The sequence below is a fragment of the Sinocyclocheilus rhinocerous genome, unplaced genomic scaffold (genome assembly GCF_001515625.1).
Source record: "Sinocyclocheilus rhinocerous isolate Xijiao unplaced genomic scaffold, SAMN03320098_v1.1 scaffold2187, whole genome shotgun sequence".
In the NCBI taxonomy this organism is placed as follows: domain Eukaryota; kingdom Metazoa; phylum Chordata; class Actinopteri; order Cypriniformes; family Cyprinidae; genus Sinocyclocheilus; species Sinocyclocheilus rhinocerous.
The window spans coordinates 266,172-293,832 of record NW_015641598.1 but is presented as its reverse complement, the minus strand read 5'-3'; the positions used below and the strand labels follow the sequence as shown (position 1 = coordinate 293,832).

General features: G+C 34.2%; 2 protein-coding genes and 1 pseudogene across 5 annotated transcripts in view; 1 reads left to right on the top strand and 2 right to left on the bottom strand.

Moving 5' to 3' along the window:
• The window catches only part of cobll1b (cordon-bleu WH2 repeat protein-like 1b), a 61,467-nt gene extending 58,259 nt beyond the window's left edge, over positions 1-3,208 (bottom strand). For 2 of the 4 annotated variants that reach the window (XM_016571920.1, XM_016571921.1), the window contains exons 1-2: positions 2,918-3,207; positions 1,099-1,173 (exon numbers count right to left, since the gene is read on the bottom strand). In XM_016571920.1, the coding sequence (XP_016427406.1) occupies positions 1,099-1,173; positions 2,918-2,958 (116 nt within the window). In that variant the 5' untranslated portion in view covers positions 2,959-3,207. Of the gene's footprint in view, positions 1-1,091; positions 1,174-2,917 lie in introns of all 4 variants that reach the window. The other 2 variants (XM_016571923.1, XM_016571922.1) reach the window with 2 other exon arrangements.
• A 2,206-nt stretch (positions 3,209-5,414) lies between these two features.
• On the bottom strand, positions 5,415-14,185 carry LOC107755200 (putative sodium-coupled neutral amino acid transporter 11; annotated as a pseudogene).
• A 2,109-nt stretch (positions 14,186-16,294) lies between these two features.
• The window catches only part of LOC107755204 (sodium channel protein type 1 subunit alpha-like), a 46,071-nt gene continuing 34,704 nt past the window's right edge, over positions 16,295-27,661 (top strand). Inside the window, exons 1-3 of the mRNA XM_016571919.1 lie at positions 16,295-16,433; positions 25,944-26,263; positions 27,540-27,658. Coding sequence (XP_016427405.1) covers positions 25,997-26,263; positions 27,540-27,658 — 386 coding nt within the window. The 5' untranslated portion in view covers positions 16,295-16,433; positions 25,944-25,996. The remainder of the gene's footprint in view (positions 16,434-25,943; positions 26,264-27,539; positions 27,659-27,661) is intronic.

The window sequence follows — 27,661 nt, the reverse complement described above, 5'->3', positions numbered from 1 at the left end:
CATCCTCATTTCCCCAGCAAAGAAATTAAGCAGGAGAATTTTGCAAGATTCTCCCCTCCCTAAAGTTCATTTCCCATGACCTCCACATGTGTCCAAGAGCGTTTCTCAGCTCTGCTCTGCAGGCAGGAAATGCACCGATGTCAAAGGTCGAGGCAATGCCTACGACAACAGAGACTTTAATTACAGTCAGACTGTCTTGTAAACAAACATACAACTAGAGACATATTTAGACACACAACCTCCAAATCTTCACTCATAAACAGCCCAGTCTGCAGTAACAGATCACACGAATGCTGTTCCTGCTCAATGCATTACATTCATTCATTTATTTTCAGTAAAATAGTTTGTTCCAGACCTCACATGATTTTTCTTCACGTAGAGCTGGAATGTGCAATCAACTGCTTGCAGGTTAAAGAAAACTGGAAAAACTTTAGCTAACTTTTCTCCTCATTCCAAGCTTTAAATATGAAAGAACAAACACACGTGCATAACGTATTACAATCTTTCAATTCACTTTCCTATCAGACTCAGACATCTACACCTACTGTATAACTGGGAAATTTCTATAAAACGTTTTCAAAGTTCTTCCCATGTGCTTACTTTCTATCTGTCAGCCTTCTGCAAAAATCCCTTTACAAACAAAAGCCATTTGCATAATGACATCAACCTCCAGGAAGTGACATCATTCGTTTTGATGGTTAAACAGCACAAATGTCAGTGCATATTAGAAATTGTCACAAAATTGCCACTTTTAAAGCATTCCAACCTATTTGATCAAATTACAAATCTGTATGATAATATCAAAACTTTAAAAGATGTTCAAAAACAATATGACAATGACAATTAACAATGACAAACTCTCAAATGCAAACGAACTCTCAAAGTGTCCCTCGGCTCTTTATTACCATCCTCTTGACTGCATGCCGTTGTAAAAATTGCAAAAAAGTTATAAAATAGACATTTTACAGAAATACTTCCTTTATTTACAACACAAGCATATTCATGTCATGTTCAACACAAACTGAACAACACAAATGACACAACCAAAGAGATCAAACCCAGAGCTAATGAGTAAATCGTTCAGTGCTTACGGTGTACCTTCGGTCAGGCGGTCGGCTGTGTGCATCGCCATCCATCCCTGCTGCAACCTGCACGGCTCTGAAATCCCTGGCACTGTAGGACAAAAAGCAAACACTACTGACTCATGGTACAGCCTTAAGGGAGTGCTAACAGATGGAGAGGTTAAACTAGATGAGTCGGTTCTGCAGAAGGTGGTGCATCCCTTCCCATCTTACATGCCACTGTGTCAATAATAGGCATGGTTGGCTTGTTGAAAAACAAACATCTTGGTCTCAAACCAGTCTGGTTTAAAAATTTGGCGTGCTGGTCTCCCAGCTGGTTTTAGAAGGGCTCTGGCCACCTTTCATCTGGTCCAGCTTAAAGACCAGCTTTAAGACCAGCAAACCAGTTTAGGCTCTTTTAAGTTCTTTCAGCAGGGTGTGTAGAGGTATTTTCCCAAGGAGGGAGGATCTTTACTGTCAGTCAACACTTTATTTAGTCACAGCTACAGATATGAAGCTTTTTTACCTAGTTATTTATTTTTGGAGCATGCAGTCCTAGCTCAACTGGTGCTTTAGATGAAATAACTTGTGATCAACAATGACAGCAAAATACTTTATTATCAAGTTAGTCTAATAATATGGTTTTTGCACAAACACGATAAGACCAGAGTTCGAATCCCGCTTCAACATATAATTTTTATTTTATAAGCCACACAAACTTGCTAAATGAACTTAATAGCCAGCGATCACCCTTAAGTTGTGTCACATGGAAAATGACAACTTTGGCATTTTGATAACTTCCTTTTGTATTCAACATAAAAAAATCGTACCAGTTTAAACAGACATGACGCTTAATCAGACGCAAACTTTGCATGGCTGACTGTCAAGAAGAAGTCAAAATCATCACTTGAAGCCCTAATAGCTTGACAATTTTTTAGTTATACTATTCCTTTATTCAACAGACCATGTCTAACATGACTAAAAAAAAAAAAGAAAAAAATTAATTAGCTGGTATGACTTAATAAACTCAAGTTCGAATCCCATTTTCCAACTGCTTTTGTGTTTCACATAGAAAAAAAAAGTCATAATAGTTTAAATAAAAATGAGGCTTGATCGCACATGATGCAGTTTGGGTTGCTGAGAAACTGTCAAAATCATGATCCAAGTCTTCTGAAGCACTATAATAGCTTGACAAAATTTATTTTGGGGTAGCCTAAACTATAGCCTACCTTTAATCATAATAATAGACTACATCTAACATAAATAAAAATAATTACTTAAAAAAATGTTTTTAATAAATTAGCCATGATTTGCGTTCAAAACAACTCAAGTTCCAATCCCGATTCGACATAGGCCTAGGTTTGTTATGAAAGCATCAAAAAAAAAATGATGTTAAATGTTAAAATTAAGTCTTCCGGAGGTCTACAATATCATGACAAGATTGCATTTTTGTGGTAAAATATTGCTTTAATGAAAACGACAGATTACCTTTAACATGCTTGAAAAAAAAAATAGTTTTTTTAAACAAATTAGCGGAAAGGTTTGCGTTCCAGGCGACTGAAGTTCGAATCCCGACTCGACACGCATTTTTATAAACCAAGCAAAACGGCATATAAACTTGACAGTAAAAAAAAAAATAGTTTTTTTAACAAATTAGCGGAAAGATTTGCGTTCCAGGCGACTGAAGTTCGAATCCCGACTCGACATGCATTTTTATAAACCAAGCAAAACGGCATATAAACTTGACAGTAGGTGATCAGTAGGAAGAAAATGTGCCGTTTTATCCATAAATCCTTTTTTATTTCACGAATAAATAAGTCAAAATAGTTTGAATGAGCATGACGCCTCAATCTTACCTTGATCGCCCTTGAACTTTGGCGCGGCTGTCAGCTGTCATCAGTCTCGCTACCGATACGTCAAAACAGCATCAACAACAACAGCTTCAGCAGCGCCTCTCCAGACTTAAAGCACTGCTTATAGGTCCCTGCATAACTTCTGTCCCGTTACCCCCTTAAAATCCTGCAACTCCCACCATATTTTCCAGAGTCCTGCCCCTGTCAACAGACGCTCCTCTGTTCCTATTCAACCGAGAGGAGACGGCAGCCCCGCATATTCAAAGTCATGACACGATGAGTTGCAGTCACTGCCAGCCCTCCCATCCTCACACTGGATTCATCGACTGTTCACACTCCGGTTTGACGGTGGAATGCGAATTTGCATGTCGCCCCCGACTAGAAAAGTCTCAACAAAACAGTGAATGTGCTAAAATCCCACGTAATACCATGTGAGACAGTTGTTTATTTGAGTGGGAAAATGCATATTAAAAACTTCTCAAACGCAGCATAATGTAAATACGGTTGGGATGTGTTAAGAAAATGTTGATAGGCATGCCAATGATGATCATTTAAGTACATTATCTCGGATTTTAGATATACAGTACACTGCCTTGGCGTGGTGGACCACTACTTGTAAAATAACGACATCTAGTGATAGAAAAGATGTAGTGCATGGTTTTCACCAGATTAAAAGAAGACATCTCTCATTTACTCACCGTCATATCGTCCAAAAGTCGTGTGCCGTCTCGCAAATCTAAGGCGAGTTTCTGAAGAATATTCACACACACATTTTCCCTACAAAGATAGTTGACGGTATATTCGAGCGAGTATTTTGTCGCTAATCCAAGTCAACTCTCAAAAAAGTGGGTGCGTGCCTTTAGTGTGTTGCACGTGTCCAGTCGTAATTTCCCCCCTCAGATTTAAAGCATTATTCCAGCTGTTGTCATATACACGACAAACTCGTGTATTCTGAGGAAATATTGCTCTTTAGGTCTAAATACGTGTGTTATTCACATGTATCTAATTAGGGGTCGACGCCAAGTCACAATTCAATTGCTTATGAGTCTCAAATCATTTTGTTAGCGAGTGCAGTCTCGTGTTTTCATCTCCGGTTAACCACTACAGCACGCCACACTAACCACACACTAACTAGGTTATTTAGTTTGACCAATTAAATTGAACTCGGCAACAGACGAGCACGGTCCGTCGAGTATCACATGAGGATTTCCTTTTCTTTTCTTTTTCTGAAATTGGTGAATGTTTCAACCACAACTTTGACAACATCATGTGATGACAGTTTAAACATGTTTTGATTGAGTAATTCTAAAACTAATTTTATAGGTAGCGTTTTATGTATCTCAAATACAAAAAGTTAAAGGGGTCATAAGATGCGATTTCAATTTTTCCTTTCTCTTGTATCTAATTAGGGGTCGACGCCAAGTCACAATTCAATTGCTTATGAGTCTCAAATCATTTTGTTAGCGAGTGCAGTCTCGTGTTTTCATCTCCGGTTAACCACTACAGCACGCCACACTAACTAGGTTATTTAGTTTGACCAATTAAATTGAACTCGGCAACAGACGAGCACGGTCCGTCGAGTATCACATGAGGATTTCCTTTTCTTTTCTTTTTCTGAAATTGGTGAATGTTTCAACCACAACTTTGACAACATCATGTGATGACAGTTTAAACATGTTTTGATTGAGTAATTCTAAAACTAATTTTATAGGTAGCGTTTTATGTATTTCAAATACAAAAAGTTAAAGGGGTCATAACTTTGTAAAAATCGACGCGTTTCAGAAAGGCGAGGCATAGAGGAGAAACAATAATGTACAGTATGTGGAAAATAATGTGTTTTCTGAACCTTAAACCGCATAAACACATTTCATTACACCAAATACACAAAATAATGTTCTTTTTAGCAGCATCATATGATCCCTTTAAATTATACCTTCACATTTTTTTGCATAATTTGACAAAATTAGAGATTGACTGAAAATGGCACACAATATAAATAGCCTATACTTCACATGTCATGTATCATATTTCATAGGGTTTCTTTGGTAAAAAGGTATACTAAAATAAAATAAATAAATATGCAAAAGTTTTAGGTTATTGCAATGATTTAGAGAAATATAGCTTTAAACGTAAAAATTAATCTTTTTATAATGGATTTTCAGAATCCGGCACAATAGCAAAAAAAAAAAAAAACTCATTTACAAAGTAGCTTTTTGATAAAGGCATGATAAAAGGTTCCCAAGGCTTTATATAACATGACATTTTTTTTTAATAAAACTCAACCTCTGGGACATAGGCCAGTAGTGACTGAAATCAATAAACATCTACATAATATGCAGCTTTTCCAAGTTTTTTACTTGGAATACACTAGCAATACACTAGCTTTGTGTACGAAACAGGCTGAAATTTTAGCCATTTAGGCCTTAATTTCCATCTCCATTCTGTATATTCAAACTTGCACATCACATTCAGCTAAAGATTATCAGTGAATAACTTAAACTTAAAAATAACCGCGAAACCAGCGGCCGTCCGAGAGCTTCAGGAAACAGGCGGCAGGGAAGATGAACATGAGAGGTATGGCGCTCAAAACCCCCTGAGAGAGACACAGAAACACAACATTTACAGACAACTCTGAATGACTGACTGTTCCCTCATGGGTGTTAATGAATGAAGAGGAAAACTCACATTTAGTTCCAGTACAATTCCCAGACAGTCATAAGAGAGCGATATGGCAGTCGCTGCTGATATGATCACCAAGGTAATGATGACGTGGCTGGTGTTACTGAGCTCTCCTTTAAAAAACACATTGGAGATCACCTGGACAGAGTATAGACAACATCAAGAAACGACCAACTTTAAAGAAAGTTAATTAAATACTAGAACAAGCATATTTAGTATGTCACACTTTAAAACATATTCAAACATTGCATAAGGTTATTAATGAGTCAGGATGAATGTAATGTCATACAGGAAGCTCTGAAAAATGAAATCAAGTGTCTACAGTCTGTCGCATCAAGGTAAAGGAGGATATTAAATGCCTTTTAACTTTCCTTTTTAATAAATAATAAAAATGTTAAAAAAAGAGTCCTACTTGACATTTTTTAGTGTTATTTTAGTATCAATGAGATACTATTATAGTTTTTATTCATATTTCGAATATGTTTTTATTTTTATATTTTGCATGTTAATTTTCATTTTAAAGTTTTAGTAATTTTGCTATGTGTTTTTGTCATTTTTGTATCTTTATAAATTATTTTTATTTCAGTTTTAGTTATTTTACTACATTAAGTTAAACTAGCTGACTAGCTGAAATGAAATAATTCACACACACACACACACATACACATACACACACATATATATATATATATATAACATTTTATTTTAGTTAATGTTAAATATTAATATTTTAATTTAAGTAACAACTTGATTTTTATGGTTTTAATTTTCGTTTTAGTTTCAGTTAACTATAATTAAGAGCGTTTGATTAATTTGGCATTTATAGTTTGCAAATATACTTTTCATGTATCAAAGAATCACTTTCCCCACTACTGCGTCATTCCCATCAATGATGAAGAAATGTTTTTTATTTAATTTGTTCCTTGTTCATTTTAATTTTGGTTAGTTTTGATCATTTTGTTGTGTGTTTTTGTCATGTTTATACTTTTATATGTTTACATATATGTTTATATAGATTGTATTATTTTTATTTTAGTTTTAATTTTTGCTAAATGAAATGGAGAAATGTTGCCTGAAATAAAAATAGTGTAAGTTTTTTAATATACATTTTATTTCAGTTAATGTTTATTTTATGATTTTTTTTATGGTTTAAATTATAGTTAGTTTCATTTAACTGTAATAACTTGTAAGCGGTCAATTAATTTGGTATTTAAGTTTACAAATGTAACTTTTATATATTAAAAAAATCAGTGTCCCCAATACTGCTGAAATTCCCATCACAACAAGTATTGTAGAGAACAATATTTATTTAGTTATGATGGAAAATCCACTTAAAGGTTGATCAAGGCAACAGATTTTCATTTCAGGACATGATAAATGATTTAACATGTTTTTTTTTTAAGCTTTCAAGTAGTCAAAAACCCTCTAGCTGAATAATCACCCATTCTGTATACAGTATGAAAGCTTAAATTCTTCAATTCTGTATCTTACCTCACGGGTTACAAAGCACTCCAGAGGGAATGTGGTGATTATACTGACGCCGTAGCAGAATCGACCGAATGTAGCCAAGTTATCATTTCTGCAGTAGTTCTCAAATATGTCACCTTGGACAAGAAATACAACAGGAAAACATGCAATTCTTTTAGTGCTTTTTGTACCCTATGGCACAGATTTATCAAAGTGGTGCAGATATTGTGACCCAGTATTTACAGTAATTTACCTTGTGTATAACCAGTAAAAGTCGCATAACCTGCAGCAGCAAAGACAGCACTGACCAGTACGGTTTAGCCCACAGATACATGAGTGACAAGAGACCAGCTGCTCAGCGTGGGCTCCTGCAGCGACCCGTAGATCATAAAGCTGTTGTGGTGGCAGATAAAAGCTGAAAAATATCAAATACGTCAACGTTTCAGTTGTAAAATGTACTTTCATTGAAATATGTTGTTCATCACAAAAGTAAAACCTCTCCGAAAGACATGACGGCAACTGCCTGAATTGCATTCCACCGTGCAAACACCCATGCATCATCTGACGCAGGTCTGTAGGTGAAATAAAAATGTGAGTAACACATAAATCTAGTTATTCATTTTATAAATAACTATTTTTGATGTTTGTTCATGCCCATGCAAACACCACTGCCAGGGTGTTTATGGTAAATGTAGGATTTTTAAAGACCAATTAAAGAAAAATCAAGGAATTAATTAAGGGAACACAATACGTCAATATGTTCTCTAAATGTGAGTGTATACGAAAACAAGTTTTAACTCACTATTGACAGATATTTGTTCTTGTTTTAAGCATAAACTCAATTTATCAAAAAAAACAACAACACTTCATATCTTAATTTTGCATCTCAAATAAATGTATTTTGATTTAAGGATATTTAGATACTGGAAAACAAGACAAAAATACTGACAAAGATGATCATTTTTTGCAGTGCATGCAACATTTAATGCCATGACTTATGAAATTTAAGATGTTCTGCTCCAATTTGTGGAGAGGAAACTTTTAAGATGTTTTTAAGACCTGCAGAAATCCTGTTTTTGCCATGTTTTTAGAGTCAAGAGAGACACATTCCCAAGTCTCCATGATATTTAGATCCCTAGAAAATGCATTGTACTGATTGTTTTTTGTTTTTTTTTTGCCTGTTTTTTATCTGCTTGGTGAAAAATCACACATTCAATCCTGGTTTCACAAGGGTTAGGGGTCTGCTTTATCAAGCATCACAATATATATGTACACTGTAAAAATAGGACAATATAGAAGGTGCACAGTGTCATTCACACAAACACTAAACCTCATCAAGGTGACACTCATGATACTAGCCGTTTTAGGGGGGCGTGGCAGAGTCTTAACTTTGATAAAGAATATCTCTTTGGTTTTGAGACTTTAGTCTTTGCAACTTCAGGGATCTTATCTATGCACAATCAGCTTGTAACACTCCAAAGAGAAAGGAGAACTTGAAATCGCATCATATGACCCCTTTAACAGTGTATACTGTTTCACTGCATTGTGACACTACATGCCTTGTTTATATACAAACTTAAGGCCAAAAATATGATGGAAAGTCAAATAAAAAATTAAGCTCAGTGAGATCATTTCTCAGAAATGAGTGTTTAAAGGGTAAATCATTATCCTGAGCTGCGACAGCAAACATTAGCATATGGTGGATGGTGTGAATGAATGCACACAGACGGAGAGGGAGATTTTATACATCTGTGGTCCTAGTGTCGCTGCTCTCACGACCACTGTGATGAGGATGACAAGAGTCAAAAGCATGGACAATAAAGATACCTAGAACAGAGAAAGGGAGAGAGTTAATTATTGTCAGTTTTAACTCTATAAAGCCTACAGTGTCCTATTTGATATGCAAATTGCTGAGGCCTCTAAATGATCCACGTGATCAAAACTTTGCTGAAAAAAATGGTTTGATAGATTAGACTTTTTTTAGCAAGCAAAAGGTACAAAAGTCCAACATCAGCTTGTAGTTCACGTGTATTTTTGCTGTGAAATCTTTACTGATTTTTATAAAGTAAACATAAGAATAACTTGTATTGCTAGTAATATTTCAAGATGCACACTTACTAGACTGAAGCAGCTTAGGTTTGCTTGATTATCCGTACATACAGTAATTTTATTTTTATTTTTATTTATTTTATTATATTTATTTATTTATTTAGAAAAATCATGTTGAAATGTGAGTATGAAATATGATCATCAGGCTTTTGAGGAATGTTTATTTGTTCATCTCTCAGTCATTATTGTATTGCATTGCATTAATTGACACTACAGAACTTTAAATATAAAACTAAACATTTAAATATCATCTTACTAAGACATATTATTGGGAGATATGGAGTGACAAATGATATTTATATACTTTTATGTAAGTAGTCTGTTATACTGTTATAAAGATCGCAGTGATATATATTACATGCTATCAGAATTTCATCTTTTTGGTCATATAAATATCAGCATCTGCACCAAATATTTTTTCTCAGTTTGGGCCTCTGAATAAACTTGAGGTGTTTTTCCTCCTTGAGTATTAGCTTCATATTCTCACTATACTTACATTTACATTTATGCATTTAGCATTTATGCACTATATCAGCCATAAAAGCCTGATGTATCAAATATAATACTCAACAAAAAAACACATGCAAACATTTCTTTTTAGATTTTGTCTAAAGGTTCAATAAACTTATTAAATAGATAAATACATACACAGACAGCCAGACAGACAGACAGATAGATAGATAGATAGATAGACAGACAGACAGACAGATAGACAGACAGACAGACAGACAGATAAATAGATATACAGACAGACAGACAGACAGACAGATAAATAGATATACAGACAGACAGACAGACAGACAGATAAATAGATAGACAGACAGACAGACAGACAGACAGATAGATAGATAGACAGACAGACAGACAGACAGACAGACAGACAGATAAATAGATATACAGACAGACAGACAGACAGATAGACAGATAGATAGATACATAGATAGATAGACAGACAGACAGACAGACAGATAGATAGATAGATAGATAGATAGCTTTTTTTTTTTATCCCTTTTAGAGCCTGAATCAGACGTGATCATTATTAAATGCTGTTATGAAAAATTGTCCTTTTGTGTTCCACAAAAAAAAAAAAAAAAAAAAAAAGATGATGAAGATACAGGTCTGATAAGACATGAGAGTGAGTAAATAACCGGTGAATAGATATTTTGGGTGAAATATTCTATTAAAGCTACAGATCACTAATAATTACATTGTGGAAAAAATAGCACAGTAAATAGTTGGTAATACTCAACCTTTCCCAGCTTTGCTATATCTCTATAGAGAGACAGCGGGAGTGTAAACAGAAGAGTGGACATCAGAATTACAAAATGTCTCTCTGTAAGAATGTTTCCAGGACCAACAAGAACAACAAAGAGCACAAGTGTCAGGTTTTTATCAAAATAAGAATGCACTCATGAAAATAAAAGGTTTTCACAGCGATGCCATTGAAGAACAATTTTAAATGTTCTTCATGAAACCATCAATGTCAATAAGAACCTTTGTTTTTAAGAGTGTTCTGTAAAGAAAATTTTAATGAATCCAAAGAACCTTTTATGGAATGGAAAGGTTCAATGGATGTTAAAGGTTCTTCATGAAACCACAGATGCCATGTGTATGACATCTAGACCCAAGATGAATTAATTTAAATGGGACAAATCATGTGTTTATTGTACTATGAAAACATGCTGTAACTTTTGGAAATCAAAGCTTCTAAAATCCATTGATTAACACAAAATGATCCACATTTGCTTTTCAATCATGACTATGTGGTGTTCAGAATCATAAGGCAAATGCAGATACTATTATGCCATGAATGAAAGCAGCAACAAATTGTGTCTCATTTAATATGCTGTCTACAGTACATAGACGTCTTAAAGGTACAGCAGCAAAAAAGACAATAAAAATGGAATGCTATGACCTCTTTAAAAAGTACATGTAATAATATCCAGCTCACCTCCTTGGATTCTCATAAACACTTTGGTCAGTGTATCACCTGTGATGATGTTGTAGCTGATCATTGCTATATGCGAGATGCAATAAAGGCAAAAAGATATATTCTTTAAAATCTCATTTCACCTATAAATACAATAAAAGGTAATTAGGACAGATAGTAGATGTCTGTGATTACCGATAAATGGGTATGATATATGATATGGTATAATATGAATGCTTCATGTTTGCTGATTGGCTGCGGTTGGTTTGAATGCCAAATTTATTTTATTTTATTTCAAAAAGTTTATTCAATGCTCATAATATCCACGTGGATTTTTTTGCTCCTTGGGAAACTAATGATAATGATAATCAAATATGTCATGAATGTCATGTGGCATTCAATTAATTACATATTTTTTAAATTATATATGGGCTAATGTGGGCTGTTATATATGGTTTAAAATACATGCTTTTAAAATATATATTATAAATAAAATATAGCCTATAATATACAGCACCATTCAAATATGTCAGTAAGATTTTTTAATGGTTTTGAAACAAGTCTCTTCTATTCAGTAAGGATGCATTTATTTGATCAAAAATACAGTAAATTTACCATTTGAAAGAACCGCTTTCTATTTGAATTTATTTTAAAATGTGTTTTTCCTCTCATGCTATAGCTCCATACTCTAAGTATGAGTGTCACATGATCCTTCAGAAATCATGCTGATTGCTGCTCAAGAAACATTTCTTCTTATTATTATTATAGCTGGCACTACCACACTGACATAAAAAGCAAGATTTGAAATTTAATGGACTATAACACAGATATAAATCAGGACAGCACTAAAATAGTAACTATTTTGAAAATGAGGAGCATATGTTTCCCATCTTTCTACTTAGTATTTGTAAGCAAACTTTGAAATAGTCTCACAAAATCATGAAATATAGTAAAAGAGGGCTTACATTTCTTCCATTTGCATGTACCAAAATTACCATGTCCACTATGTCAGAAAAAAAGGAAATTCAATAGATTCTCAAAAAACAGGGTATTTTCTAAAACTAAGGGATAAATATTGGGATAAATAAGGCTAATTGAAAACATCCAAGCATATCACAGCAGTAAACAGGGTGTTCAAGATTTCCAGGAATGGAAGAGCAAACTAAAATCTCTTCTGTAAAAATTGCCCTATGGATATATTCAAAATATGGAAGTCTCTTCAAATTTGGATCAACAAGGTTTATCAGATCTCAACATCGCCAAAGCTGTAGCAAAGAAAATCACCAACATGCTTAAAAACTCTATAAATAAATGTTATTACACTTATTAAAAAAAAAAAAAAAAAATACTGTAAAAAAGTACTTCACTGTCTTTTTTGATCAATTTAATGGATCCTTGAATTAAAGTAATTTCTTAAAAATAGTAATGACCCCATACATTTGAATGATACTGTAAATATAATAACAGTCCTCATTATAAACACAAAATAATAATCAACTTTAATAGTAAGTGAAGACAATTAGACTACGTTTTATTTGATTGGGGGCGGTGAGGGACCTGGATAATGGGTAGGGGGCACTGGCCCAAAAAAGGTTGAGAACCACTGATCTAGATGCATATTTAACGTTTTGTGCACATGTGCAGTGCATACCTGTGATGAAGGCAACCAGAATAAGCAGCAGGAGACCCAATGGCAGATCGGCCTGACTCAAGGAATATGGCAGACCTAGATGAACATTTAACCAAGAAATAAGAGATGTGGAGGACTCGAAATAGATACAAATGTGACAACTAGCCCCAGTCTCCCCTACAGGGAAAGACCTGCTGACTAACTATTTTTTTCTGATCAAGCAGGTGATAGAGCACAAAAATAGCTACTGACAAAAACGCATAAATTAAAATGTATTGCTGACATTTTCTGGACCCAAAGATATGTCATAGGACTAGAAAAATATTATTTTTCTCCTGCAGCAGAAGCATGTGAACTGACTGAGGCTGTTCTGCAGTCATATGATCCTGCACTGCATGGAATCTAAGCCAGTTCTCAGATCTACTGACTTACTAAAATACGCACATATGTGACTAATAAGAAACTAATGAACATGATAGCATCCAAACATCAGCAAGCATGCTTTTGACTCTAAGAATTTTTATTGGTCTTATGAAGTATTCTAATTTGTTGAGATAGTGAATTGGTGGGTTTTTGTTAAATGTGAGCCAAAATCATCACAATTAAAAGAACCAAAGACTTAAACTACTTCAGTCTGTGTGCATTGAATTTATTTAATACACGAGTTTCACAATTTGAGTTGAATTACTGAAATAAATGAACTTTTCCACGACATTCTAATTTATTGAGATGCACCTGTATATACTGTCAGCCAAGAGTTATACAGTCATCACACTATGAAATAACACAAATGAAACTATGGGAATTATGTAGTGACCAAAAAAAAAAAAAAGTAAACAAATCTATTTTACACAAATTTATTTTATCTATTTTTTATATATTAAACTTAAAGTTCACATGTACACTTGATGATGCTTTTCCCTCAACATCCACTTCAACTAATCAACTTAAAATAATAATAATAATAATAATGATAATAATAATAATAATAGCAATAATGATAACAATAATGATAATGATAATAATATCGATAATAATAATAGTTTTGTAACCAAATTTACATATACAGTTTACATTTGTCAACATGTTTTTAAGATCAAGAGGAACATATATTCAGTTCAGTGTGTCCAAACTTTTGACTGGTACTGCCTGTATGTATTTATTCATTTTATATGTATGTTATTTTCTAGAAGCATTGATAACAAAAAAATACCTATAATTCCAGATCCTATAATGGAATTGATGAAATTAACTGAAGCCGAGGACACTGAACTAGTTTTCCCCATGTCCTTATGTGAAGACAACAAACAATCCCTGTCACCGTCCATCTGTAAAGACAAAAACTCACATCAGCAGAATGTTCAATATGTTCAATCTCATGAATGATCAGAAAAAAATGCAAACTCACCTGTTGAACAGTGCCGCTTTTCTCTCTTTTGTGGTTTTCCATTAAAAACAAGCCTTCTGAGATGCCCTGCTGCACTAGATGGAGGTTCCCCATGTCATGGACTCCAGCAGCAGTAAAAGTGCTCCACCTGATTCATTCAGTCCACCCACAGAATAAAAATACGCCCCTTGTTGTGTTTAAGCATCGGCTGCAGGCTATTTGAAAAGCTGTTTCTGCATGAAGAACTTAATCTGTGTTTGACACACAAAGCCACTTAAACCATATTATAGCTGCCGGACCAACATTTGCTCAACAGTCTCACTTTATTGGGAAATAGTGGAAAGTAACTGAACTCGGTACAAATGTAACGAAACAAAATGCACTGGGATAGATAGATAGATAGATAGATAGATAGATAGATAGATAAACAAAATGCACTGGGATAGATAGATAGATAGATAGATAGATAGATAGATCCTTGAGCAAGTGTCCACAGTCTTCCTGAGTGTGAAACAAAACAATGCACAACTTAGATAATTAGATACATAAGGTGCATCGGGATATTTTATGTTATGTTATGTTATGTTATGTTATGTTATGTTATGTTATGTTATGTTATGTTATGTTATGTTATGTTATGTTATGTTATGTTATGTTATGTTATGTTATGTTATGTTATGTTATGTTATGTTATGTTATGTTATGTTATGTTATGTTATGTTATGTTATGTTATGTTATGTTATGTTATGTTATGTTATGTGTTATTATGTTATGTTATGTTATGTTATGTTGTTATGTTATGTTATGTTGTTATGTTATGTTGTTATGTTATGTTATGTAGTTATGTTATGTTATGTTATGTTATGTAGTTATGTTATGTTATGTTATGTTATGTTATGTTGTTATATATTATTCAGTAAAAGCTTATGACATTATTTTAGTTTACTATTATTGAATGTGGTTAATCAAAAGACTGATTTTTATTCACTTTTAACTTTTTAACTTTTGACCTTCTGTTTTACCATCTGCATTGCTATTGGTGGTTATTGGTATTTTAAAGTACAACACGGATTTAAATAGTTCAAGCAGGCTGGTAAATAAACAATATGTGTTAATTATATAGCTTATGAAATGTAAATAAACACAAGACAATGTTAAAAACGCTTCTGCTTAAATGTTGAAGTTGAAATCACATAAGCAGTGTTTTGGTTTCATCACCTACGGAAAATGTACGTTTATGAAAAGAAAAGGGGAAAAAATGGACTAGGTGAAAATAAAATCCACTAGGTGGCGCCATCAGGCTTCGCTGTCCTCGTCTGAAGCGTGTGACTGACGTTTTGAACTGTCAAAATGCGCTGGAAGTTACTGGAAAATTTATTAAAATTACAAAATTTCTTTAAATTTTCAAAACTATGACGTTTTTATGAACTCAAGTTACAAAGTTTGTGGTAAAAGTCTATTAAAATATACCTTTTGCAAGGTGAATTTAAAGTATATTCTTGAAGTGCTTCATAGGAAGATAATTGTCATTTCTTTACTACATCACGTTGATATTTTACAGTAGCCTACTGATGTTTTATTACAGAAAACATTAGATAAGGTGACAAACCTGTCTTTGAATTGGTCTTTTTACCTCAAGTCTTTTTGACGATACTGTCAATTAAAATCTAACAGTATCTATAGAGAAAGAAATCAAGACAACATACTTGTCTGTTATTTTAATTTTGTTGTAATCTATTTTGTTTTGTCAAAATGTGCGTATTTTAAGTTAAAAACAAAGGGTGGGGCAAACAAGACATCCTCGTGACAAATAAAATAAAATATGAAAAATAAAAATATCTATATTAAATCAAAGTTCTGTCAAGTTCTGAACATTTAGGACTCCTCCTATGGCGAAGGTAAAGTGTTTAACATTCATGAGAGAATGTTCTCCATTGGACGGTTAAGATGGAACGTCTGCACAGTTTAATTAATATTCATGAGGCAAGCCATTGCCAACAGAAGGTGAACGTTGGCATGGCGTACTTAATATTCATAAGCCCATCCTCAGGCATAGTAGGATTAGTGATTTCGTTCTGTATCTAATGAATAACCGGAAGCGCTCATCTCTGTGATCTCAGGCACTTCGCTCTCTTTGATCAGTCTTCTGCGATTTTTTTCTCTCGCAGAAAATCCCTTGGAGTTTACTTAGGGTAAAGTTGCCCACACTTGTCTGTTTTCCTCCACCTTGTATCACTGCATCAAGTTTTGCTCCTGGGCGCTGAGGATTAATTTTCCCCTCGTTTTGGCAACAATTCCGATTTTTGCTGGAAGATGGTGAGTGGCTCATGAAGTGCTGATGAAAGCTATAAAAAAGTTATAGTCAATAAAAAATGCTTCAGGTTATAATTGAATGCAAATAACAATACCATGTCTGATGCATTGAAGAGTTATGTCTAACCAGGATTTTAAAATGAAATCTGAGGTAGTCTAAGCTTGTTTGTTATTATAAAGTAGCAAAAGTCATTAACATGCTTTGGTTTTAGATTATTTTCTCATTCGGTTGACAGTATGCAATGTAACGCACTCCTGTTTTTTTTCAGTGATTCATATAAATAGCTTAGTTGGCTGTGATAGGATTACTTTTCTATTTCTGTATTACATACAGTAGCCTAAGTCATTGTTGTCATAACAGCATCAGATGCAAAAGAAAAAAGTTATTTACATATCTGTACATTGATTGATTTGTTTGGTTTTCCGACATCCATTTATACATGTCCGCACTGGTCTAGACTGCGCCACAGGTTTTGTGCTTTAATTTAACGTAGAGCATGTTATAATACTTCTAATGCATTTGATTAGCGCACTGTTGAAACGCCTATAATCTTGAAAACAAATTATCAAAGCGATCCTCTTCTGCTAGTTTTTATTTTCACGCCTTGGTTTTTTTTAAAGACATGTCAACTGTCCTAACCCTGGTTGACGCCCTGGAAATCCACTCTTCCAGTGATTGATTCTTGAATCTGAGGTGGAAGAGATGCCACAGGATAAAAAAAAGGTTAAATCAGCTCGCACGGTGTTTTATTTTTGTAGTAGACTGCTAAACCGCGTTTAATTTGACTTTGGTAATGAACCATGTGCAGTTCGACTCATTTCCCGGAATCGGTTCTTTCGAACAGTTCAATCTGAATACCTCACGTAATCTCTGACATTCCGTCCTGGCATATTAGTATTACACGACCAGTGAAACCATATGAAAGCAAATTTACTCAGTTTCTGCCTGGTTATAAATACATAATAATAAAATAAAAACATAAATAATAATAATAATGTTTTTTTTTTTTATTGTTTATTGTAACTTCCAGTTCCAGTATGTTTTAGATCCGATTCGGCTCATACAAACAAAAATTCAAAACAATTCAAACAAAATTCATTTGCATAAAATAAAATAAAATTGATTTACATATTTTACATCAATGCATGTTTTGTTAAATGATGTTGTAGTGCATTGGTTTATGAGTAAATGAGACAAAACGGTCATACAAAGTCGTAAACAAACTTATTCCCGTCAATCAAATTTTCTTCAATGGAAAAGGCTTTTACTATCAGTTCACTCATATGAGTCGGTTCAATGAGTCGTCGATTTATTGATTCGAAAATTAATCTGACTCGACCGATTTTTTGGGGAATTTTTCAAATCGGTTTGGTGAATCAGTTCATTAAAAAGATTCGACTCAAAAGTACGACTCGCTTCGCTTCGCTTCTCTTCACTTTCTCAGCAATTGATTCGTGTATCTTTGGTGCAAGCGTTCATTCAACGCTTGTTTTATAGAGAACTAAGTTTTATTTGACCGCAACTGATTGAACAGTGGTTATTCATGAAGAGAGTAAGGTATGGATGGTCAATCGTCAGAAAGATTTGATTACAAAGATTAAAGTAATTTATCGCCCGCAAGTGCATCCAAAATCGCCTCATAAATCGCTTCATGCAGGTTGGATTTAATAAAAGAAGGCATGTTCTTCTGTTTCTTCCACCTCAGCTGAGCACAACAGTCTAGAAGGCGCCAATTTAAATTAAATCAGGTATTTCTCCGCAGTCAGTCATAATATGAATTAAGGCTTTCTTCACCAGTTACATAAGATGAGGTGGACTACTGATGTGGACAACAAAAGTTAAGTTATTTTATGGAATAATATCAATATCTGTCAATTGTGCTGGTCCAGGTTGGGCAAAAGTTAGCAAAATACAAGTTTTTTCTTTCTTTCTTTCTATTTCAGAGTGAATATTCATTGAGTAAAAACTTTCAGGAATTGATTAGATCTGGAAAAATGGACATTACATACCAGCTTCAGTGTCACATCACATGATTCTTCAGAAATCGTTCTAATATGCTGATTTGCTGCTCAAGAAACATTGCTTATTATTATCAAAGTCGAAAATAGTTGTGGAAACTGTTTAAGAGGGTAAAAGAGTGCATTTGTAAAGTGTACATTTAGCACCGATATCGGCACTGAATACTATAATATAGTATATTATGAATATTATATTATATAATCTGCATTCTATAGAGCTTTTGCAGTGGCTGTTAAGATTGAAAGAGTTGTTTTTCATTCAGTCTATTCTGTTCTGTTTTTTTCGCATAGAATCAGTAGTAAAAAGCATTATAATCTGACAGGAGGTATCATTGAATATGGGCTGTTAGATCCATTACTGAGCATGGTTTTGCTAAGTGCTCTCGGAGGTTTTTGGTTTCACTCCAGCATATATCCACACTTGGGAAACTTAATGTTTTTCCTCACAAGGCAATGGGAAACACTTGAAGTGCCTAACATGATGGCTCTGATTGAATCTGTTTGTAGATGTGGCTTCACTTTTTGGTGAAAAAACTCAGTCTGTTTTGGACTGTGTGATGACAAACAGAGAGGTGGGGAGATTTGCATAATGTAAACCAAATTGTTCATTCAGACAAGAATGTCTGAAACAACTGCTCACATTGCTTAAAATAAGTACAGGTCAGAAGGAGTGTGTTGTTTCATTTTTACATAAATGTATAGGTTATGCAGAATGATAGAACATTATTTCACCCATATTTTGACATTTTATTTTCACAACAGTTATTTGAAACAATTAGACACTTTACTTGCATTTAATGTACACCAATATGGAACTCATCTGACCCATATACTGTATGTATGTATTAGAGGTCGACCGATAGTGGATTTTACCGATACCGATAGCTAGCTTGGACAACACTGGTCGATACCGATTAATCAACCAGCGCAGAACCTCAGAGAAATCATAGCCTATGGGGGAAATGTCAATAGAACAGAATTAATAAGCATCAGTACTTCATAGCCCTCCATGTGAGGGAAAACAGATTGAGTGTACTGCATTCAGTACAGTATGTATATGTATATGTGACCCTGGACCACAAAACCAGTCTTAAGGCGCTGGGGTATATTTGTAGCAATAGCTAAAAATAGGCTACATTGTATGGGTCAAAATTATTGATGTTTCTTTTATGCCAAAAATCATTAGGACATGAAGTAAAAATCATGTTCCATGAGGATATTTTGTAAATTTCCTACCGTAAATATATCAAAACTTAATTTTTGATTAGTAATATGCATTGCTAAGAACTTCATTTGGACAACTTTAAAGGCGATTTTCTCAATATTTAGATTTTTTTGCACCCTCAGATTCCAGATTTTCAAATAGTTGTATCTCATATATATATATGTGATGCCTAAATTATATGATACAAGTGATTCCATGATACTGTATCATATAAAATCAACTGATTTTAATTTTTAGTGCATCATTTCTAATTCATGTAGACAATATCGTTTCAATTCTAATATTAGACAGTGCTGGTTTTAAGCCATGATAAAGAATAATAAAATAATGATACATACAGAGCTCTTCTTGTCATTCCGCATCACATTACAGTCTAATGCTCATATTTTTTGTTTGTTTCTTTGTTTTTCTTGCTGCCCTGTCAAATTTCTATAGAGTTCTAGGATGGCACAGTGTGAGAGCCGAAAAATGGTTTCTACAGACTGATAAAGAGCAAATCAACTGGCCTTTGGTCTGGCGGCTTCAGTGTCTGTTGTCAGGTGTATTTGTCTTGCAGAGGAGTCAATATATCATGAGGAGAGATTAGAGGCTTTGAGCGAGAGTCAGGTTGCTGTTGTCAATGGTAATCGTGTGATGAATATCATGTGTAATTTGGAGTAACCTCAGCCATCGTTTAGATGTTGACCCGTGCCTCTGTTTGAAGTTTATTTTGGCTCTTGTTTGGGGAACCAGGCCTGTCAGTCAGTTACTCGACCTCTAATTAAAATGAATGGCGAGTCTGCTGGGAGTACAGATGTGGTCAACAACCTGTTCATCTCTCAGAGGACACGATGTACTACTTGCAGATAATAATCTGGATTTATTACATCCTTAGAGTGCTGCTGAAGATGGCGACTGTTGCAAACTCTTCATGGTTGGTAACAGGTGGGCCAGTTGGTGGGCCAAAGTAACATAATGATGCTGCCATCTTTCTGAGGTAATTTTTACCCTCCTGTAATTCGGTTCCGAATCTAAGGTGAAAATTAGCATTTTGACCCCCCTCTACAAAATAGTGGATTACTCAGTAAATATACATCGGTGGTAGTGTTGTCAAAAGACCCGGTACTTCGGTACCAAGTCAGTACAAAAAAAATGAAAACGTTACAGTACCAGGTTTTTCAAAAGAGCTCTTTAGCTCCGCCCATTCCCATGAAGCACAGCGAATGATGCAATCATTCCCTATGCCCTCAAAATACTTAAATATTTGTATATGCATATTTTGCAATAAACAATATATATTGTTTCTCTAGAAACAACTAACAGTAACAACTTTAAATTAATAGTTTCATGTTTCACCGTCATTTTTATCCATTATTGTCTATCACAATGCTTCATGGGATTGCAGTTCTTTCCCTCATTAAAGCCATTAAGTATACAGTCTTGCACCTTTGACTTTTTGTCCGATTTTCAAATATCTTTTTGCTTCAAATCATAGTTTTCCTCAAAGTTTGTTGGATTGGTTCATGGCTTATAATGCTTTAACAAAGACTTTTTAAAATCCCTATCGAAAAAAAATGAATTGGAAAAATACTTCTGGAACCAACACCAATTTTTCTTGATCATCTAAACATTTAACATTCTCTATATAGAGATTTATTGTTTGTTGTTCCGTTTAATTGTGTGTGTTGCCTTTGCAATGCCAAAACAGCTATTTCAGACATATCAAAACACTACTAAAATCAATAAATATGAACTAGATAATACAGCGGGCTGTAGTTTGTAGTAGGCTGACAGAGGTCCGGGGCTGTTTTTAGTCCCAGTACATCCCTGCCATTACTAAAAGCACACTGAAATGCAATTAATCATTTGTCAGAATGTCGTGTCCCAAGTGATGTAGAGGGAGTATGTTGGCTTAAATTACAGTATCCTGCAAAGTACCATGAAATGGGCGATGATCCCTCCCTGCTATGTAGCTGCTCCCTAAGGTTTTGAACTAAAATGAAAAGGAAAAAATAAAAGTTCACTGTACATTCAATGTTGAAAGACTGAAGCATTACTAATCATTTTTTGCCCCATTTGATAGGCTATTGATGACATATTTTTTTCAGTGGGTGGTTGTGTGGCTAATCATATTTACTTTTGTATTACTAAAAATATGATATGTTTTAAAATATGGACCAACTCTCTGTAACAAAAAACAAACAAAAAATTCTCTCCAACAATAATTGTTTTTATCTCCATTTCTCCAGCTTTTTTATAGATGGTCTGCTTTATGGCCAATAGAAAAGCACAGAAGGAAAGTGCAGGACTTGTTTCTTCATATTTTTATGTCATTTTTTTAAAAATTATGTGGGAAATGGATTTGAATGTAGTATTAAATGGGGCCAAAAGGTTGCATTAACCAAAAAAAAAAAGTTTTTTATTGAGTTTTAAAAACGTAACACATTTATTAGTATAGATGCTATTTACTTAGATTTGTTTGTTTGTTTGTTTTGTTTTTTAATCTAATACAATGACATTTAGTGTAAGTGTCCAAATACTTTTTGGGAACACTGCATTTGTCTTGTTTAATCAGAAAGTGCAGGACTTGTTTCTTCAGATTGTTTTATGCCATGTTTTGAGAAATTATTTGGTAAATTTTGATTTTAAGCATAGTAAAATGTATTAAATGCAACGAAAGATTGCGTTAACCAATAAAATGGCATTTATTAAAAACATTTCCTAATCCCTACTTTACTATCTTTTGCACAGAACTTGATACTAATAGGGATTGGAAGGAAAGAAAAATGGAGAGAATTAAATTTTAAAGGGTCCCATAAAAATAGACCAGGAGAGAGACGTGAGTGAGGATTCGAGAAGATAAATGAGAGATTCCAAGTGGAATAATTCATGGGATATTGTTCATTAAGTTGGGTGAGCAGATTGCAAGACAGAATGTGTCTGTTGTGCTTTTGTCTTTCTGAGAACAGGATAAATCGAAAAGGCCAAGAACTGGAAAGAGTAGGCCTACAGTTCACATCTTACACTCTTAAAAACAAAAGTCCTTTATTGGCATCGATGGTTCCATGAAGAACTTTTGACTTCCATGGGAACTTTGCATTGCACAAAAGGTTCTTTATAGTGTAAAAAGGTTCTTTAGATTATTCAAATGTTCTTCACACTAAGAAAAAATGGTTCTTTTAAGAACTTTTCACTGAAAGGTTCTTCCTGGAACCCAAAATGGTTCTTCTATGGCATCAATGCAAAAAAAAAAAAAAGTCAGATAACTTAAGAGTGTAGATCCCAAGAGACATGTTTTTGTTTTTCATACTAAGCATACTAATAGTTTCCTCAATTTTGACCATTGTTGTTTTTCAACCAGGATTCTGATCTGCATCCTTTTCTTTCCAGCGAGACTGATATCTGAAGGAAATGATGTCTCCTCTTAGTGACCCGAAGACAGATTATGATATCTTAATGCAATTAGGAAATTATATCGGATAACGATTCTTAGTATTACAGAGGAAATGTCCCAGGACCAGTGTCTGGCTGTGTGTTTCTCACATAACAGGCTTCACTGTTGGACCAGGTTCTCCTGCCTGATTGAGATCTTTGCTGGTCTTATACTGTGTTTGGTTCCTGGAGTCAAATGGTCTCCTTTCAACAAAGTGCAGAGTTGGTTTTTCACTCTTGGAGGTAGGTGTGGCTGACTCTTAACTTTTATAAAGAATATCTCTTTGGATTTGAGACTTTAGTCTTTGCAACTTTACAGATCTTCTTTATGCACCAAGAGCTTGTAACACTCCAAAGAGAAAGGAAAAATTGAAATCGCATCATATGACCCCTTTAATGTTCAGGGTTTTCTAGTGAAATCCTATCAGAAGAGATGTTTTTCAGTGGTTAGGCTTATAGTGATTTATCTGAAATAAGAGAATCACGCTCAACAAACATATCTGTGATTGGCAACAATGCTCTGCGCTGCAAAAACACGTTGTAAATTGAAACCTTTGATGCTCTTCACAGACACTCACACAAATACAGGAGCGTTTGAAAGCAGCCGCCTGTCAGCAAATCGGTACTACCGGTACTGTGGAAAGGCTGGTATCATTACGTTTTTAAAATGTAGGTATTGACTTAGTACTGAAGTGCCGGTACTTTTGACAACATTAGTTCTGATGTTCTTTACTTTACAGTTTTCCAATAGTTGACTATTACATATTCCATAGTATTTGCCTGTTTGTTTTTCTAGAATTTTTACATGATTTGAGCTTAGGAAGCACTTAATTTATTCTACCATTGTCAGATTTTATTCCTGATTTGAAAACTAAATTTTGGCAAACAGTTATGGGATTTCTTACCCCATTCAAGTAGCTGCCTTGGGGAGTTACAAATATGGCTGCTTATTTGCAGTACCTTAAAGGGACTTTCTTTTTAAGCTTTTAAGTGATGCCCACCAATATTAGCACAGCGCCTCACTTTGACTTGGTGGGCTTTTTATTTATTTATTTATTTATTTTTTGTAATTGATCGGATGTACAGTTTTCCTGTTGCAGACAAAAATAAATAAAAATCCAATGGAGTGAATGTTCATAATGTTTATGCTTTGATTTGAACTTTCAGGCCAAGTCAGCATTTTGCCTTTACTAAAGCAATAAGCCCCAAGAAGCCGTGGTTTACAGTGAATTTATAACAGCTAAGGGGCGTTGTTAGGCACGACACGAAGCGGAGTATAAAACGGTTTATTCCATATATGTAGTAAGGTTTCACAAAATAAAACAGAGCAAATAAAGTGTAATGATATTAATAAAAACATTATTCTTCCACCAGACAATGTAGTTCCTCAGAAACGGTTGTGGTTGCAGCAAAGTGGTTGCCAAGCAACATCCAAACGCAGAAACAAAGAGGTGTATGTTTGTAGAGTAATTTACAACAGCCTCGAATGCGGCTCAACCAATCAGAATCAAGGACCGGAACTATCCGTTTTATAAAGTTATTTTTATTATACTTTACAGTATTTTTATTGTTAAAGAACATCTTATAACTTGAACTCCTCACGGAAATCCAATAAAATAAGTGGGTGGTTATGTAGTGATTATGGATTTGGCCTGGTAGTCTGAGGGTTTAAAACCTATGAACTAAATATGTATGAAGTCATCCTTTGTCACATGAGCATGATGTTTGCTCCAAATGCTGATCCAAATTAGCAGCTTAAAGGTAGACAGGGTAGGTGATTTGGTTCAGAAACATTTTTTGTTATGCTGTTTGAAAGTCTCTTCACATCCCCATATCAATCACTAAGTTAAGTGCTCTAAATGTATTTATATGTACTTATATTGTCTGTGGAAGTTTTCTCAGACATAAGGGTAATCTGACAGTGTTGCATTAAATCCTCCACCAACGCCGTCTCTCATCGTGTCGCTGGTTAGCCTCTGGTCTGCCTGTGCGCGGTCATGTGTTTTGGAGGAGGCGTGGCTTTGGAGAGTGGACGCGTTTCAGAAAGGCGGGGCATAGAGGAGAAACAAGGTTTTTTTAACCTTAAACCGCATAAACACATTTCATTACACCAAATACACAAAATAATGTTCTTTTTAGCAGCATCATATGACCCCTTTAAGTAAATTAAACAAATGAAAAAATTATATATACTATTTAGAAAAATAATATATCATTTAATTTAATTTAATTTGCTTAAAATGTATTTAAATGTAAATGATTTTAATAAATTAAATGAATTTAAATGTAAATGTAAAAAGTATATGTATAATTAAGTTTAATTTGTTTAAAATATATAATTTATTTAAATGTAATTATTTAATTAACATATATCATTCACTTACATTTAAATAAATTAAATTAATGTAATGAAGATTGTTTACACAAATTTAATTAAATTTACATGTATGCCTTTAGTGGATGTTTTTATCCAAAACAACTAAAAGTGTAAATGTATAATTTTTTTATAAGAATGTGTATTCCCTGTGAATCAAACCCATGAGGTATTGCTTGTACCACACTCTACTAGTTGAACTACATGGACATAAGCTATTAGTAGGTTTAAGGTCCTGTTTAAGTCGGGTGGGACTGAAAAGTATTTGTGTGGTATACATAACCCTGATTCCTTGAGAGCTCTGTTTCTGATAACTCTGATGGTTTAGAGTATGGCAAGGCATTTCCATCACTAATAGGATGCTGTTTCTCTTTGTGGTTCCGGAAGGATTTTATAGAAAGCTAACCATACAGTTACCGATCACATCTAATGAGTTTCTGTCCCTCTGACTCACTCTTTCTCTCTTTCTCTGTAGTTCTACCAGTTGTTTCTCATGCAGACGTGTAGAGAATCACTCTGAAGGTTCAGGATGAGAAAATGGCGCATTCGTTTACTCCACCAGGACCTAAAAGTTTCCGTAAGTTCACCCGTGAATCTCTTAAGGCCATCGAGAGTCGGATCGCTGAGGAGAACGCCAGGAAGTCCAAGGACAAGCACGAGAAAAATAAAGACGATGAATGCAGGAGGAAACCCAACAGCGGCCTGGAGGCCGGGAAAAATCTGCCCTTCATATACGGAGACGTTCCCAGAGGATTGGTGTCCACGCCACTGGAGGACCTGGACCAGTTCTACAGCAATCGGGCAGTGAGTTTGGATTTATATTTCTCAACGAACCCATGAGAGTCCACAGGCACTGCAAGGGGTACAAAGCATCACCCTGAAAACTGGGATTTAAAGTTTAAATCTTAGAAAAATGTAAAAAGAAAGACTTGGAAAGAAACTTTATAAATGTTTTTGAAATTTGAAACATGTAAAAAAAAAAGTACATTTGAGTAAGACTTGATTTAATATAAAAAGCTATTTCATGGTCAATAATTAAATAAGAACATTTTCAACAAATAATGTTTTCAAATGCAAATTAAGAAGAACTAAACATATTATATGTTATTGTTGTGCATGTTTTATTTATATATATATACTGTATATATATATATATATATATATATATATATATAATACGTATTTTTAATTATATATAATTTTTGTTTATTTTTATTTTTTACACACACACACACACACACACACACAGGTTTGTTTTTGTGAAAAGTGGGGACATCCCATAGGCGTAATGGTTTACTGTACAAGACTCCCACACCAGAATAAAGGACACAAAAAGCATTAATAGTTAATTTGTGCTTTACATTGAATAAATTAGACCAACCTTTAATCACTGAACAAATCTCCTGCTTTATTTTATGGCAAATATTTTTTATTATTATTATTTTTTTTACAATCAGATACACAGTCATAGAGATTCAGGATTTGAAGCCCTTAATTCTACTTCAGAATAGCACTTATTATCTTGATCTTAATCATCCTATTAAAATCGAAGGGAACACACTATATCAGTAAGTTCTCTAAAAGTAAGAAGCACACAATGAGTTGTATTAGCAGCTGTTTAAAAATACAACTTATAACGGATTTACATTACTTTTTCATTCATTTTACACACACACACACACACAGGTTTGTTTTTGTGAAAAGTGGGGACATCCCATGGGCGTAATGGTTTTTATACTGTACAAACTGTTTGTGCTATTGCCCTACACCAACCCTAGCCCTAAACCTACCCCTTACAGGAAACTTTGTGCTATTTCAGATTTTCAATACACTCCATTCTGTGTGATTTACGTTCGTTTGAAAAGTGGGGACATGGGGTAATGTCCTGAAAAGTCACCTTCTCCTTGTAATACCTATGTCATACCCTTGTCATTATACAAATTTATGTCCTCATTTGTCACAAAAATGCGCACACACACACACACACACACACACACACATATATTTATTTTATATTTATTTTGCTTACTGTTTTGCCCACCTTTAATGTATTCATCTTCTTCATCTCCCTCTTGTTTAGACTTTTATAGTAGTGAACAAAAAAAAGACAATCAGTCGTTTCAGCGCCGCTTCTGCCTTGTACATCTTCAGTCCCTTCAACCTTCTGAGGAGAATATCAATTAAGATTTTGGTACATTCATA